The sequence below is a fragment of the Corvus cornix genome, chromosome 11, assembly GCF_000738735.6.
Source record: "Corvus cornix cornix isolate S_Up_H32 chromosome 11, ASM73873v5, whole genome shotgun sequence".
Lineage (NCBI taxonomy): Eukaryota > Metazoa > Chordata > Aves > Passeriformes > Corvidae > Corvus > Corvus cornix.
Genome location: NC_046341.1, coordinates 4,347,379 through 4,364,205, shown reverse-complemented (window position 1 = coordinate 4,364,205; position 16,827 = coordinate 4,347,379). Strand labels below are relative to the sequence as shown.

General features: G+C 41.8%; 2 protein-coding genes across 2 annotated transcripts; one reads left to right on the top strand and one right to left on the bottom strand.

Annotated features, from left to right (window-relative positions):
* Positions 1-4: 4 nt before the first annotated feature.
* On the top strand, positions 5-3,847 carry NAT1 (N-acetyltransferase 1). The gene is made up of 2 exons (XM_010403503.4): positions 5-119; positions 2,077-3,847. Exon 2 carries the CDS (start codon positions 2,082-2,084, stop codon positions 2,952-2,954), a length of 873 nt encoding a protein of 290 aa, XP_010401805.3. The 5' UTR covers positions 5-119; positions 2,077-2,081; the 3' UTR covers positions 2,955-3,847.
* Positions 3,848-8,560: 4,713 nt separating this feature from the next.
* MPHOSPH6 (M-phase phosphoprotein 6) lies at positions 8,561-16,444 on the bottom strand. The gene is made up of 5 exons (XM_039558417.1): positions 16,304-16,444; positions 12,691-12,803; positions 11,059-11,149; positions 9,959-10,056; positions 8,561-9,516 (listed from the first exon to the last, which is right to left on the bottom strand). The coding sequence occupies exons 1-5, from the start codon at positions 16,352-16,354 to the stop codon at positions 9,360-9,362; spliced, it is 510 nt and encodes a 169-aa protein (XP_039414351.1). The 5' UTR covers positions 16,355-16,444; the 3' UTR covers positions 8,561-9,359.
* Between the last annotated feature and the right edge of the window lie 383 nt (positions 16,445-16,827).

Below are 16,827 nucleotides of genomic sequence, written 5' to 3'. Positions count from 1 at the left end.
GAGCTTAGAAAGACAACCCTCACAATCTGTATCCACTCCTGGCATCACTGACTGCTGCCCCTGTAATAAACCATCCAGAAACGGAATACCTCAATAGATAAAAAGGGATCTTTTAAGAGGTAAGTTTGTTTTCTTAAAAAACCCCTCCAAACAAAGATGCAAAACACCTGGTTTCTTTATGATGGTAAAGGTCATGGACAATAACATTCGCAACATTCTCTAGGAAAAATGTTTTTAAAATGTGTTGATATAGAGCTAAAATATCACCTGCTATACAGGGGCTCTTAAAGAGGGCAAAACAGTTCTATGCAATTTCAATTCTTCTACCTTTCACTCTTCAGGAGAAGCTTCACTATGAGATAGATTCTTTTGTTTAGATACAATAGTAGATATAAATTTAGAACTGCAACTTCTTGTTGGAAGTCATGCTTTTAGATAAATTTATTTAAAAGTATTTCAAGTGCAAAGGAAGCAGAAGCTCAATCTAATAATCAACAGATTCTGCTTTAAGGGAATAAATTAGAGCTCTTTAAAAACAACTTAAAAAAAATTACAAACTGGGTTGTACAACCCAGAAAGTCCATGTGCTGATGTATTAGGATAAAGGAAAACAAATAACATATTTTTAATAGTAGGATTGCTGATACTGTGTATAGTCCTGGTGAGGAATATTTTTGTATGAACACCTTCATTTGCACCTGTAAAGTTCTTCTGCTGATGTTTTTCTCTGCATAAATCATGGCCACATTTGTGGGGCTGCCTTTTCAGTACCTGCCTTTTGATCTGGTCTGCTCACAATTCAAAACAACGGTAGCTTTCATCTCCTGCAGTCCAGATCTAATGCTGATCAAGTGTATTATGGAGCTGCAGAAAAAAATTACAAGTAATATAAACTCGAGAACCAGTTTTATGCTTGTGTGATCTATTTAGCATTCACAGTCAGAGTGATAGGATCAGATATACTCGGATTCTGCAAATCAAAAGAAAAAATGCCATATTTTGGCATAAAAGTGTAACTTTTATGTTACACTTACCAAATATTACATTGAGAATATCCTCCAACAATGCTTAGATATCACTGAAAGTTAATTCCTCTCTGTAGGAGGTAATGTGTAGTTTTTGCTGCTGCTCTCCATTCTCTTGGAACAGCTGCCTCTACACCGTGAATACGCACAGCATGAATCTGCCACTGAGAATCATCCTGAGAAATCCCAGTTTGCAGTAAACATTCAGCAGTTCACTGCTGAGTTTTAGGATTGGTGAGTTTTGAGAAAGGTTGGGACTAGAGAGATGTAAAGCAGCCCCTGTCCATTTTCAGGGTACCCTGTGAGACACAGGGCACAGGAGGGAATGGAGATGTGCTCTTTGTCTTTTAGGCCACTCACCTCCATTCAGATCCATTATTCCAACACCAAAAGGAGTTTCCACAACACTCAGAGCAGACACAAGACTCAGTGGTCTGTGACTCTTCTAAATGTCAGTCTTTTCGGTTATAATTATCTGAATAAAACTTGACACTTCACAAAACATGCAGGAGTATCATGTTAACTTTTTGTAAGCGGTGGAAGAGCAATGTGTGCTGAACGAGCAATTCATTTACTGTCATGTCCATCAGTGGCAGACTCATGAAAAGAACACGTGAATCCTGGCTCAGACTATCCTCCCTCCCACTGGCAGATGACACTGCTTCCCCCAGTGACAATCCTGTCACTGAACAGTGGTTTTAGACCATTTTCCAGGAACCCTTGTACACACTCCCCAGCGTGATCTTATATTTCTTCTTCACCCCACTGTTACAATGCAAGTACAGCAAATCCCCATCTCACAGCTGCCTCGTATGAAACTGAAATGGCATCAGCTGTTTGCCAGAGGGATGACTCTAAGACAAAAGCAAACCTTCACGTGCACTAGTCTTTGCTCAGGGAGCCATTTGATAGGAATACTTGTTTCCTTTAAAAGCTGCTCTGATGAGGTTCAGTAGATTCAAGAATCTTTGCTGGCAGAGCCAGGGCAGCTTTCCACAGCATCATAAATCACTGATGTAAAGTAACCAAAACACAATTCCTTCCTTTACAGGTGAGATGAACCTTGAAGAGTATTTTGCAAGAACTGGCTATAAAGGCTCCACTGAAAAACAAGATTTGGAAACCTTAACCGATATATTCCAGCACCACATCCGTGCTGTTCCCTTTGAAAACCTCAGCATCCACTGTGGGGAGAAAATTACTTTGGAGTTGGAGCATGTTTACAACAAGATCGTGCGGAAGAAGCGGGGTGGCTGGTGCATGGAGAACAACCAGCTGCTGGGCTGGGTGCTGAAGGGCCTGGGCTATGACACCAGCTTCCTAGGGGCGTACGTGTTCAACCCCCACCAGAATGCCTACGCCACCCTCATGACCCACCTCGTGGTAAAGGTTGTCATTGATGGCACAGCCTACATCGTTGATGGAGGCTTCGGGGTGTCCTACCAGATGTGGCAGCCGATGGAGCTTGTGTCAGGGAAAGACCAGCCCCAGGCTCCCGGCGTCTTCCGCTTCACAGAAATAAACGGTGTCTGGTACCTGGAGAAAATGAGACGGAAACAATACATCCCCAACCAGAGCTTCTCCAACTCTGACCTGCTGGAGAAGAAAGAGTGCCGGAAAGTTTATATGTTCAGCCTTGAGCCACGGACAGTGGAAGATTTCCGTTTCCAGTGCACATACCTCCAGACCTCTCCAGATTCCCTCTTCACAAAGAAGTCCATCTGCACCCTCCAGACCACCGATGGATTCCGAGCGCTAATTGGGTGGACACTCACTGAGACCACGTACAACTACAAGGAAAACATGGATCTGGTAGAATTTGTAACTCTTGAAGATGAAGAGGTGGAAAAAACCCTCAAAGAGAAATTCAACATCACCCTAGAGAGAAAACTTGTCCCCATTAATATTAAAGGATCTTATACAATCTAGATGACCAGGAAAACCTATAGTAATGCTACGTGTGTACAGCACCTTCCACTGTCTGTGCAATCCTCACTGCAAGGTTATGGGATTCTTTTGCAGGTGACTGAAGGATACATATATTAACATGAGATTAAAGTGAATTTCACTTTGGGAAAAATCAGGAATTTAAGACTCTTGAGTCAGTTAGGTAAAATTATTTGCTGCGAGATGACTGCCGTTCAATTTTTGGCACAAATGTAGGATTTGATTTGAATCTGGTTATAAGCTTGGGTAAGAAATATGTCTGGGGAATTTTGGACTGCCTGTAGCACATGAGTATGGATTACTAATTGTGATAGGCTGCCAACACATTATCTAAGGTTATTATAGGGAGACAAGTCATCTGTGAGCATTTAGACAATGAAGTACACACTTAAAACTTCATTTTTCACAAGATCCAACCACTCACAGCTCATCTCATCCCTCTACCTTTAATATGAGTAAAACATAGTCATCTTGGAAAGGAGCAATAGGAGGCATAATTCTTTCACCATCATCCTTAGACAAGCCATAGTATGAAATGAAAATTATCATCATGTGCATCCCTCTGGCCATTACTGCAGTAAACTGCCCCAAGTAATTTTTGGTATGTACCTATTCTTCTGGTGATGAAAATTCTATATATTGCAGTGTTATTGTGGCTGATGGGCTCTCAGGAGCAAACTACTAAGCTTTGTTTCTGAGATGCAATCATACTATAAAATGTGACTGGTGCTTAAATGCCACAGCTGGCTTAGACTTACTTTTGTCCCAAAAGGGGTGGAAATTCTGTATTTTTAGCATTGCATTATATTTGTATATGAAGCTAAGCCCGCTATACCCTTAATTCTGTCCTGCAAACATGAGAGTCCACATGACTGTCCTGAATGGATACCATAGCCCAGGAACTTTAATGCCATTAGTGTCTGTTCATCCGTATCAAAGTGAAAAAACAACCCAAGGAGCCAGCGAAATCGAAAGGAAACCTTTTCTTTTATTTCACAATCACTTTTCCCCATTTTCCAGAAAATGTTGTTCTTCCTACCATACTTCTCTGCAAAAAGCCCAACCAACAAAACCACTAAGACAGGGGAAGCATTCTTAAATGCATCTCTAAATGCATCAAAAAATAGCAGAAACACCAAAAACCACTCTCTCTCCCCAATCTGTAATTAGCCTGAGTATTGGTCAAATGTTGATTCCTCCCACTGAACAGTGTATTTTTGCTCAAAGACATCATCCGATCATTAATCTCACAAATGCTGTAAGTGTATACCTAAAAATAAATAAAAGGAAAATAAAGACATTACAAGGTGTTTTAGGTACAGCTGCCCCCAGCTGCACTGACTCCTGCACACACCATCCCCAAAGTGACGGCTGGTCAGTCATACCACTGATCTCCTGGCCAACCCTTCCCACCTCAAACTTCTTAGGATCACAGGATCACTGAGGTTGGAAGGCCCTTTAAGATCATGGTTTTCAACAATGAACCCAGCACCACCACCATGTTCACCATTAAACTCTGTCCCCAAGTGCCACTTCCAGGATGGCGACTCCACCACTACCCTTGGCCGTCTTCCAGTCCTTTACAACCCTGTGAAAAAAATTTTCCTAGTATCTAATCAAAACCATCCCTGGCATAACTGGAGGGATTTCCTGTTGTCCAGTCACTTGTTACCTGTTCCTTGGAATCTGTTACCTGTCACTTCTTGAACTAAACAGGCTAATATTGAAAAAATGCAGCACTGGTGTTGGAGATGGTGAGTTCCTACAGGTACCTGGGTGAAGAGGTTGTAGGCTGAGGAAGATGATCACTGAAGGGGAGGCCCAGGAGTCATCTCTGCTGGGCTTGGCAGCCAGCAGCTCTGGGCTGGTTGTGGTGTGTGCCAGCTCCTAGTGTGACTGGCCGTGGTGGCAGCTCATGGCCTGGGTGCACAGATACTTGCACAGGGATGAGGAACTGAGAACCAAGCAAGAGGTGAGAGGGGACACTGAAAGATCTTACTGAGGCCAGAACACAGCTTTACTATTAATAATGGAATTACCGAATTTGTTCAGTAATTTGTGTTCAGGTTATTCCCTCACATTAAATGTTCCATTAAGGGTTTTTACCCCTTTGTAAATGATTGATCATGACAAGGTGTTCCCCAAGACCTCAGGGAACATTACAAGCTTCACGACACTCACCACCTCCATTCTATCTGATGGGATTCCCATGTGCATTCACGCAGTTCACCAAACCACTTTTCTCTGTGCCATCAATCACAGTTGTTTCCTTGTCTTGCCTCCCAACTTCCCTAGAGGTGTTCCTGCTGTTGCTCCCAGATAATTGCTTGGATTTTTATATGTAAGGGTTTCTCGGGCAGTCATGGCCTCCTATCAGCATTTAACTGGGCCTGCAGTGATAGGACTCACCCAGCAACCCCTTCTATTGTTTGGTTCTTACCAAAGATCTACAGAGTTGCTGGTGACTGAGGCTCCAACCATCCCCCTGACTCCTATCTGTTAATAACCATTCTCTAAGAGGGATTTTTCATCTTGCTGCGACAATTATAAGCAGGTCCTCACTGTGCAACATGAAACCACACAAAGAAACATCAACATGTACAGCTAAGGAACAGTTTCACAGTTTAACTAAAGCTCCCCAAAAGCTGATGAAAGCAGGTTATTGAGGTGTGAATGCCAGGCCCAAAATACCTCTTAGGTCTGAGATGAGAATGGTGTAAAGCCGAACAAAACCAAACAAACCCTGAGGCCTCATGCTGAGGTTCCATTAGCAAGGCAGTATTGTAGAAGGTGATGTTCTCCCAGCCTGAAAAGAAAACAAACAACCAAGCCCTTAAAAAGCACCAGCTCTCACAGAAACTTGAATTCACATGTGGAAGGGAACTGTGGGATGTCTGACATCCTTCCCTACCACCATGGTTTATTAGCACTCTCTGAGAAAGGTTTAATGAGAGCCTAAGCGATTTTGCAGTTTTAGTTCTGGACTGTTGTTCAAATGAAGCAAAACAAATGCTTAGAAACCACCCCCCTCTGCCCCCAGCCTCATCTAATTCCAAATACAATTTAAAAGTATGGTATTCCAATTAAGAGAAAGACAAGACAATTTCTTTTAAAGTCTGAATGCTGGATGAAGTCCCAGAATCCCAGCCCAGCTCCTCATTGCACACACAGGCAATGCCCAACGGCAGCGACAGCCACCTGTGGTTGTAGCATTGCATAATGGAGTGTCTCTTTAGAGAACAAGACACAGAGCACAAGAAACACGGTTCAAACTCCACGGCACCACTGAACATCCTGCCCCTCCCCAAGAACCAAAGTTTAATCAGCTCAAGCATTACTAAATTCACACTGGATGGCTCACTTCAGTTGGACTCTGGTCCAGGACCTTTTAAGATCCAATACTAAGCAGAATAGAAACAAAAGAGAAACATCAGCAAGAAAGATGAAGTTGTTCAGTACTTCCATGTTTTCAACCCCAGCAGTTATTACAAAATATGCACCACCAGCCTGCCAAAGGGAGGGACCAAACTTCACATGACAAGGGACAGACACACGCAAGCTGTCAGTGAGCACCACCTAGAACCACCCTTTGGGCACCTCAGGGTCACAGGCACAAACACTTCTGGTGCCTGGTAACACTCTACCAGTTCCATTTTGAAGGTAACCATTTTCTGTAATAAAAACACTACTTACCCAACTTGCTTCTGTCTTCAAAGAAATACTTTTCATTTAGAAACATCACCATGTGGGAAAGTCCTACAGCTTAGGAACTTGCACATAAAATGCACTGGAGTCTGTGTCAGAGCCAAGAAAGCCTGAATTAATGGAGGCTTGCATTATGAATATTTCACTGCTACACTTACATCTCTGTCAAGAGAAGTTCAAGCACAGATTTTATACAGCAGAATGTTTCTACCTCAGGTAGGAAGCTCGAGTCAGACTTAAATCCATACATATATACATGTATTTATACCATTGGAAATGCAGACAGGTATTTCAGAAGGTCCCACCATATCTGCTTGTAACTCTGTACTTAAAGTACATTTAAAAAGTCACACAGGGCTGGGCTTTGCTTTTGTCTTGCTCACAATAACACACTATGGATGGTGCTTTTAAGGGCACATTTTGCAAACTCTCCATGAATAAAAGATTGTGCTAAAAATAAGTAGCTGGTCTTACTGTAGCACCGAGCCAGCTGAATGTGAACAGCAAAGCCCCCAGATTTAAAGACAATAAACTGACGTCTACCTTTTCTTCACAGTTGGTGTTGGGCATGCTTAGGAAACAGAATTACCCTTCCTCTGTCCCAGTTCCAGAATCATGGATTTTCTAGGAAGCTCTTCAGCTTCTCCTGTGCTTATCCATGCACCACGCCACTCACACTTCCAGCTATCCCTCCAGAAGTGACATGAAATTAAGGAGGTAGAACGCCCTTTAACTGATGAGAATTACCCCCCATTGGACTGAGCAGAACCCTGCAACACAGGAGAGTTCTCTGCAGAACCCTGACAAAGGAAGACTCCACATGGAATTCATTTGAGCCACTGTTGTTACCAAAACAACCCCAAAGCTTGTTTACATGGCAGCACTGGAAACTTCCCCAATCCACGGTCTCTCAGGACACGCACTTGCAGTGACACCTCCTGGCTGCTGGTGGTTCACCAGAACACACTTTACCCCTCAACTATTCAGCACAGCTATGCAGAAATTCACTCTCCCTTCAAGAAATGTGTTCAGAGAGAGAGGAATCATTTTCCTACTAATAAGCAAGAATAATGGGATATATTCCAAGTTTTTCTTGTGACGACCAACAATAAATCATTTCTTAGCTCAGGTCACATCTTCCATGGGAAGAAAAATGTCTTGCCATCATTAACTTCTTTTCAGCTAGCAGTAATATATGATCCGGTTTTAAGTAATTGAACCAGTAGCATTTAATTAGCTCTGAAAAACTATCTCAGATTATGAATCACAGCCTTTCCACCTGCACAAAGTACCCTTACTAGGTTAAAAGTATATTTCTCTTTCCATGTGTGATTCATCTTGAATATCTAATTAGGTGCTCCTGATATATGGATTATAGTTGGATTATAGTTCATATATCACATGCAAAATACAGCAGACACAGTGTGTCCTTCTTTAAATAATTGAGTTTCACGTCTTGCTTCACTGAGCTGTTAAAAAAAGACCGAAAAAAGCCTCGTGCCCATGGCAGAATGGCCATTCCTTGCTTCAATTAACAAATTCCTCTTTCTCCAGAGAGCCAGCATTGAGGATGAGTAACTTGGATATCCTGAGGAAATGCAGGCATAGCAATAGTTCTTGTTGAAAGGCTGTACACAGAGAACTGCTATGATTTTAGACAAGACCAAACTGACATTTTTTAACAGACCCAGGAGCACCAACAGACTAAACAGAATGGTGTTTCCATCCTAGCACAACTTCAGATTGCTTCATCACATGCTAAATAAATCAGTGCACTCAGCTAATGTCGGGGGACATCTGTGGCCAGCACAAAACAGGATCACTCCTTGTATCAGCCTGTGTTAAGCATAATTTTCTTACATTAAATAAGCTAATCCACAATCATTAATGACAAAAGCCCACAGTTTTTATTCAGCTTTCAATTATGTTTCTGAAACTGTTATTATGCTTTTATGACAGACTTACATAATTATAAGATTGGGTTTTTTTGCTGAAAAAGAGGCAAAATTAGCAAACTTCTTTCAGAAGGCAGAAACTAAGACTCACAATCTGCTCAGATGTCAAACTGTAAACGTCACCCAATATTTGGCTTGCTGTATAAAAAAAAGTTTCACTACAAAATCCTCTATTTTTAAATAAACTTCATAAAAAATAAAATTCCATAAAGTGGATTTTATCTCTCTGTTCTTCTCCCATCTTATTTTTAGCACAGTAAAAAAGCCCACAAACCAAGCATGTTTCTGCTGACTTTTTTCAATTTGAAGAGAGCGCAGGTTTCATTTTCGTAATAAAAGCAAGCGGTGAAAGCTGAACTGCCTTACTGAATTGGACACAGCTCATCTTTGCTCCAAATACTCTTTCAGATGTTATCCTAAAGTGTAAATAGCGTTGCTTTTGATTGCATGCAACTCAATTTAACTATGCATAACATTTAAAGAGACTGATGGGATGAATGCCCCACTCATGAAAAGCTGCACAGAGAGGAAAGGATGTACAACATCCATTGTATACACACCCACTTTGAAAAATGTCTGTCCTGCGGATGGTAGAAATTTCAATGAGAATAGAACAGATTCACAAATCCACCCTTGGCATTAAATAGCATAAACTCCAAACAATCTCCAGTTCTTGGGACTCTGTTTGGTAGGCATTAGGTAACAAGCTCCACTTGTGCAGTTGACATTAATCCTGAGGTTTTAAGAACATTTTTTTAGCTCTTTTACTAGGTCTTGTGTTACTATTCCCCTCTTCAACTTCATCCTCTTCATCATCCTTGAGTACACGTTGGTCCCTTTTTCTCAAAAATTTCTTCCCTATTGTTCCTACTAATGTTTCATATCTGTAGAGAGAATAAAAAAATTTCTTTTACTAAAATCAGAGGAAAAATCGTGGCACATATCCTAAACCTAATTAGCAGTTTAAGTGGTGGTCATTAAAAGCTTGGAGAAGCACAAGTACTACATGAGTTATTACATTATTATTCACTCTGATAGTTTCAGTGTGTCAGCAACTGGTAACAAGGAGGGAATGAGCATGGAATACCTGGATATCAAAGGGCAGAAAACCCCTACAAGTTATTTTACCCTCAAAAGTAATGGAGATTCCAGTGAATATACACCAGCATTCCTGGAAAATCAATCTGAGACAGTACCATATCTGCTGTGGGCTTTTGTTGTTTTATTTTGTTTGTTTCCTTTTTGGGTTTTATTTCCCCACACACATAATACAGTAACATACCATATTCGTAGCCAGTACTGATTATGTCATAAAATGTAACTTACCTTCTGGCCATTTCTTCATCTGACACATCAGCCTCCATTTTATCATCCTCTTCAATTTCTTCTTCCTTGCACTTAGAGTTCATTTGGACCATTAACTTCTGAAAATGAAGTAAGAAATAGCTCAAACATGTAACCATGACACAATGGCAACTGTGCTGAAATTCACTAGAAGAGAATAAAAGGTAAGAATTAAATTTAATAGTTATTTGCTGTTCCTGGTTACGCTATTGTTATGAAAACTCATGAAGAAAAGGCAACAGTCTGTTGCTAAGCTGAGTTTAGAGTTTGCCTTTGGGAAAAGAGGCAACAGAGAGAATAGTGTTTTCAGTGTATTGTACTACTCAAACATCCTAAAGGGCACTCCAAACATCTCCAGGAGACCAGAGAGTTAGATCATAATTAATTTTTCACTGTGATGCTAGCACATAGACCTTGAAATGGTTTTGTTAAGAAGGAAGAATATCTTCAAGGATTTACAGTAAAAGCCATGAAGCAATCATATGCTGAGTCACAGGGACAGCAAGTTCAAAATATCTAAAGAATCCCCTAGTAAATCACCTTGCATGCCTTCTGCAAAGCTCTTAGTCTTTACACCTTCATCCTCCTGCTTCAGTTCAGTGGTAACGTTTTTATTACTGTCCCTGTGTACTTCCATCAACATGAATCATGCCAGAAAGAAATTAAAGACTCTCTTGCCCAGCATTTTTACTTTGGAACTCTAAGCCCTTACCTACACAAGTAAGTGTTGAATAAATAGGGTTTAATGTTTGTAGATTGGACTCTGCATTAAATGTCGGGAGGAAAAGTGAGCTTTTGTCTTGGTGAGCAGCATGTGGGATGGCTTCCTCACTTCAGGGAGAGAAAATCTGCAGGAGTCATGCAATTACCGACCATCAATACAGGCAAGTAAAAAGATTCTATTTACCAGATGCTGCACTGATCAGCATTTTGGCTTGAATGATGGAGTTCCTGTACATAGGAGGATTTATGGAAGGTGCTGCAAAGGCCAGTAAGGATGCAGTGTGAACACTCAAATCCCCATCCCCAAGGGCTTCAATCCTAATGTGAGAGCACCTCAAACCAGGACATTGAAATGGTACCTCAATTTCTGGATTGAATCCTTTGAAGGACATTCTGCCATAAACGAGATCCTCACATCGCAGAAAGCTTCTCTCTTCTATTATACAGCTCCTGCATGAAATCCCAAACCCAGCATTTTGTCAAACACTGCACTTTAAAATAATCAAATTAAATAAATGCAAAAAGGATTTGCTACCTTCCCCCCACGCAAATAAACAAAGCCACACTGTACTTTAAACCATCAACTACTTTCTGCTTAATTGCTCTGATAAATCTTTCAGTACAAGGAGCTTAGAGTGCAAAGGAATACTTTTTGCCAGTAAAGCTGAGCTAGTTCCACAAGCAAAATTAACTCTCCTAACAAAAAGCACTCTTTGCTGATATGATTCCACCTACATGAGTACTTTTGCCAGAATAAAAATACCACATAATATCACTCCCCAGGTGGCACTACTATACCAGCAAAAGCTTCTAATTAATTTTTCATTGTGCTGTTAGCCCTGGCATTAGTTGAGTCTGTCAGGATATAAAACACTGTGTCATTCTTTGTTCAGCAGAGACAGACTTCTCCTTCTCCCTCCTTTTTTGTCCTCTTTTAATGAGCATGGAGTGAGAAAAGAAACATGACCCTGAGGCATTCACAATACACGTGTCAGATAAAAGTACTTCCGTGGATTGTTCCATCCTTTTCCTCACACACATGTATCTGTTCCCTCATCCTCTTCATCTCCCATGTAAAACAAACTCTCATGATCACAGAATTTAAGATTAAGCTCATTGTCCTGCCTCAAGGCACACATGTGCCATGAATAGCAGAGGTCCAGCTAACCTGTCCTCAAAAGACTTCCCATGATGAAGAATCCAGTGTCTCCTCAGACAATCCACTCCAGAGATTCAATTGCCTTTTTGTTACAAAAATTCTCCCAATGTCCAGCTTGAACATTCCTTCCTACAACTGAAACTCAAATACCTTTTTGTCATATCCATCAAGAGTAATGGAAAAGAGTTTATCAATGACTTTATTCAACTACAGTTAATTCCTTGGGTCCCAGCTTTTTCAAAACTATGTATGTTCTCTCTCAGTGGAACTTTTTTCCACTTTTGAAAGGATGAAACCCAAGCAATTTCAAAAGCAGTTCTCCTGCTATTTAAAGCAACTTTCTAAAGAGCAGGACACTTTTTTCCTTATTAGCTAAGCCTTCGTTTATTTTTGCCATTATCTCTCCTATTTCAAAACCAGGTTTTGCAGTGAGCTGGACACAAGAGGACAGAACTGTCCTGAATCAACTTAAGCATGTGACTGGAGCTGAATTTACTAACACAAGGTTTCAAACTTTTTTTCAAATGAAGGGAAAAAGCATCAATGAATGAATTGGACCCTGACTGAAAGAAACGAATTACGTGCATCTAGAAGAATGTGTGAGTGGAAGAAAACAATACACACAAGAACTGAAAGTAGGTCAAACTACACTAGGCAACCTCAAGAACAGCCCTAAAAATAAGTAATAAAAAAAGTTGTAATGCCAATCTGTCACTATTTTTGCTTCTGTTAACTGGTTATTTATAATACTTACAGGAAAAAATATGAATATGCTATTTCCATTTCAAAACAATCCAGTGATGATAAGAAGTACAAAAAATTACAAGCTTACTCTTTTTCCTTTAGATCTGGTACATCAAGATACCAGTGTTCTTCACTAATTATCTTCTTTTCTTCTTCTTCTAGCTGTTTTTTAGTTTGTGAATCCAAACCCCTTTGCATGAACTACAAAGAAAGACACAAACACACAGCTTCAGTTTCTGCATCATGAGTATCTTCTGAACATGCAATAATTACATGATGGCAATTATGCATTACATAATGTTCAGTACTTTTTGTGATTCTTTTCTCTGAGCTTGGTCAAAGTTTGGGCAAACAGACAATGGAAAACTGAAACAGCTGCTGATCACAGCTATCTACTGAAAGTCAACAGTCAGTCACATCTGTACTTACATATAGAGAAACAGACCTCTTCTGGCTAGTTTTGATGGATTGGAGCTCTCACAATTCCCTAACTTTGCTAAGGTTTTTCTAATGTTTCAGCAAAGGCCAGAGAGAAGGTAATGGTGTTGAAGTTATTGCTGCACATCAGCAACCAAGTCCACCCATACAAACAGCACTGGAGCTCAGAGCTGGAGATAGGTCATACCAGGCTGACCATTTTTTGAACCATCTATACTTTCAGCCATCCTCTTCGTTTCTCAGATTTAATGAACTGGATTGCGTTTGTAGCTCTGAAGGTGCAACCTGCCTTTGGAACTGGAAAACGTCAGACTTTGAAACTAGACTATGAGGAAAAGTCTTCTGTCTCCTGCTGTGCTAAAGAAGATGTTCTTAGCTCTTCAGTTCTCACTGACCCACCAAAGGACCGGTCCAGGAGTGTATTTAAGCACCTGTTAACTCACTGCAGGAACAATCTGCCAAAACAGCCAAGACCAATAATGAAGCTTAGGGCAAGATTGCTATTTTTTCCTCATACAAGGGCACTCCTGTCATTTGCTTCCTTGATGATAACCTCTGTCAGAGGATGGGAACAGGAAGGTAGGAACAGTAACCTCTCAACAGCTGGGAGTAGAAAAAGACATCTGTCATGGCCTATAAAAAACTGCTGAGAGCACAGAACCCCAGACCTGAGGCCTGTGAAACAGCACTTTAATTTCCATTTGTCTCAGGTGCCTGAACTGAGTGACAATTAAGTCTCAACAATGTCAATGAAACGTGCTGGAAAAAACCAGAATGCTTCACAATTTTATAGTAATAATCTGTATAGTCCCAGCCCCCTAGAAGTTGGAACCTTCCTTAGGATCTATAGAAAGTGTTTGAGTAAATGTATCTGTCAGAGGTCTACATTTATACCAACCTAACTCCCAGACAGAGGCAAGTCTAGCAGTACAGTTCACACTCAGTCCTGTAGCAACAGACAGGTAATATAGATGTGTAATGTATGTATTATATACAACCCACACCTTTTCAGTCTTTACAAAATGCCCAATGAAACCAAACTCAGAAGTACAAGCCAACAGAGCTAATGTCTCATTTTCCATTTCCATTTCTATTTGCATCCACTGTACAACATCTTTAATGAAAGAAAAATTGACTTCTGTTTTCTGAGTCGATTCAAAATATGTCAAAGCTTTCCAATTAAAATTACAGTATCTTCTTGAGGAAAATAAGTGAATCTATCATGTGGAAAAACATATTGCTCAAGGAAATTGGTTAGCCAGTCAGAAATCTCGACACAAGAAATTCTGCTACAAGAACCCAATTAAATAATCATTTCACACTCCATTTTAAAGATTATGTTCCTAAAGATTACTACAGGAAAAACCTAGATAAAAATTATGTGATCAGGTTTATCTCAAATGTAAACACGCACTGATGAATTAAAAATATACCCACTGTGGTAGACACAGAATATGTAAGTCAGTAACTGAGGGGTTGTTTGGGTGAGTTTCCCCAAGCAATGGGACCTGGATCAAATGGTGCCAGATCTAAAAGTTTTTTTCCATGTGGCCCAGTATTTAGTGCAAATGGTCCTTCCAACACCACCAACCACCCGTCACCTGTGGGTGCCACCTCACCCACCTGCTGAATTCTGGTAATACATTGCATCACTACCTGTAGAGGCAGCTGCTAAAGGCTTAATTAAAACATTTGTAAACAGGAAGATCTGCAGAAACAAAGTGCTCAATGCAAGATCTGTGTATGACCTTTTCAAAACCTACTGATCTCTTCAAAGCTGGTTATTACTGCCTGGACTGTGAACCTGCAAATGTCATGGCAGCATATCCACCTGCCTGGTTCTCCATGGCCTTCTGCAGAAAAACACTCTAAAAACCTGCTTTTGAAATCTCCAGGGGGTTAGTGAACTGGCAAACAACAGAAATAGAAATTTCATTTTAAAAGTGTATTATATAAAAATAAGGAAAAATAATGATGCTGCCATCCAGGTTATGGGAGTCCGACTGTGTCACACATTGCTGGCTGACTCAGCTCAACACCTATTCCCTTTTGAGAGTGAGGCAAGACGTATTTTGTTCCTTCTGTGAACAAGTTTTAGATTTAGCAGCATCTGTTAATTAGGGTAAATATTCCATCATCCAACTGTAGCAGAGTGCACTTTATGTGAAAAATTGAACTGAAGTCAGGTAACTCTTTTCAGCCAGAATGTGAAATATAGCTCCATATAAATACAAGGGGGAAAAAATAGCTAAATAAAACACCACAAGCAAGAAGCCACAAAGGCCCCATCATGTTCAGTTTAAAAAATTGAATATTAACATTAAAAAGAAAGAAAGGGAACTCAACTTTTCCTGGTTGTTTTCCAGCAATAAAGGACCATCAATCAGAGGAGAACGTACTCTACTGAATTAGGAATTGTAGTACAAGGTGTGAAGCAGAATCCATTAGCCAGTGAGCAGAGACTAATTTCAGACTGGTGACACTAGATTCACAACTCCAAGAGTAACAGGCACATGGGGATGTTACTAAGATCCCTGGCATTTATGAGTTGGGAAAGGTGGTTAATACTCCCCATGCAGGCTGGGATTTCCTTAGCCAGTAATGTAAACAGGAGTAAAAACAGACACACCAAAACCTAAACGTTTTTTCCTCCTCAATACTAAAAGCTCCACCCCCAAGTAAAGCAAGCAGCATCGATATTTTCATTTCAATGTGCTGGTGGTGGGAAATCTCTTTATTTAAATTCGCAACAGGCAACCCAGCTGCAGAGGAGCGAGGTGCAACGAAGGCACTCCCGTGAGGTGCGCTGGAGCTGGCTCTTGAGGCCAGCCTTTGCTGGAATCACGAAGTTGCTCTCTTGCACCAAACCTTGCAGTTTGTAACCTCCGACACCTCTCGACGAGTTTAAGCAGTTCGGTGTCGGCAGCAGCGATGTCCTGCCGGGGAAGCAGCCCAGCAAGCCCGAGAGGGCCGGGGAGCTGACCGTGGATAAACGTATCTGTATTTAGTGTGGGCGATGAAATCCAGGGCACACCGACTGCCGCCCGTGAGCCCAGGCTGGCGCCGCGTGGCCGGCGATGGGCACGGGAATGCCCCACACCAAGGGCTCCGGGACGGCCGCGTGTGGCCGGGGACACCCACCCCGGCCCCGGCTCAGAGCACGGGACCCCGCTCGCCACCGGTGCCGGCCCGGCCCTGGGGGCCGCCGCTTTCAGCCCCCCCCCCGCAGGCCTCAGACACCCTCTCCCCTCCTCCCCCCTCACCTTCATGCGCAGCAGGTTCTTGGACAGCTTGGTTTTCACCTCCCCGGCCATGGCGGCCCGCAGGCCGCGGCGGATCCCCGCGCTCGCGTAGCGCCGAAGCCGCGCACGCCGCAGGAGGAGCGAGGGGAGGCGGCGGCGCGGCTCCACCCTCCGGCCGGGGGCGGCCTCGGGCACAGCACCCTGCCCACGCCCGCGGGAGCCGCGGGGCCCGGGGGATGCACCAGTGATGCAAAACCAGCGATTAAAATAACTACGGTTGTGCGGCCTGAGGGAGATCGGGCGTGTGAGCAGGACATAAATCCGCCGTGGTATAAAATGGTAAATCGGTAGGGGAGCCTGACATGCTTTACCCATGCTGGTGTGTTGTTTAGTGCTGCTGGCTTACAGCTTCATCCATAATTTTCTGATTCTTCAAAAAGTATAAAATGCATCTCACATTGGCATTTGGAGACTGCTTGGCTTGTTAAGCTTGTATTTTTTTACAATCAGCACAGACTTACTGGCAAAAAAAAAAAATCACAAAA

What these genes read in the sequence shown, in the direction of transcription:
- NAT1 (XM_010403503.4), top strand. Translation starts at nt 2,082, where the DNA reads ATGAACCTTGAAGAGTATTTTGCAAGAACTGGCTATAAAGGCTCCACT.
- MPHOSPH6 (XM_039558417.1), bottom strand. Translation starts at nt 16,354, where the DNA reads ATGGCCGGGGAGGTGAAAACCAAGCTGTCCAAGAACCTGCTGCGCATG. An exon ending in CCAGATCTAAAGGAAAAAGA is followed by an intron (nt 11,150 to 12,690) that starts GTAAGCTTGTAA and finishes GATTTCATGCAG; the next exon opens with GAGCTGTATAATAGAAGAGA. An exon ending in GATGAAGAAATGGCCAGAAG is followed by an intron (nt 9,517 to 9,958) that starts GTAAGTTACATT and finishes TTCTCTCTACAG; the next exon opens with ATATGAAACATTAGTAGGAA.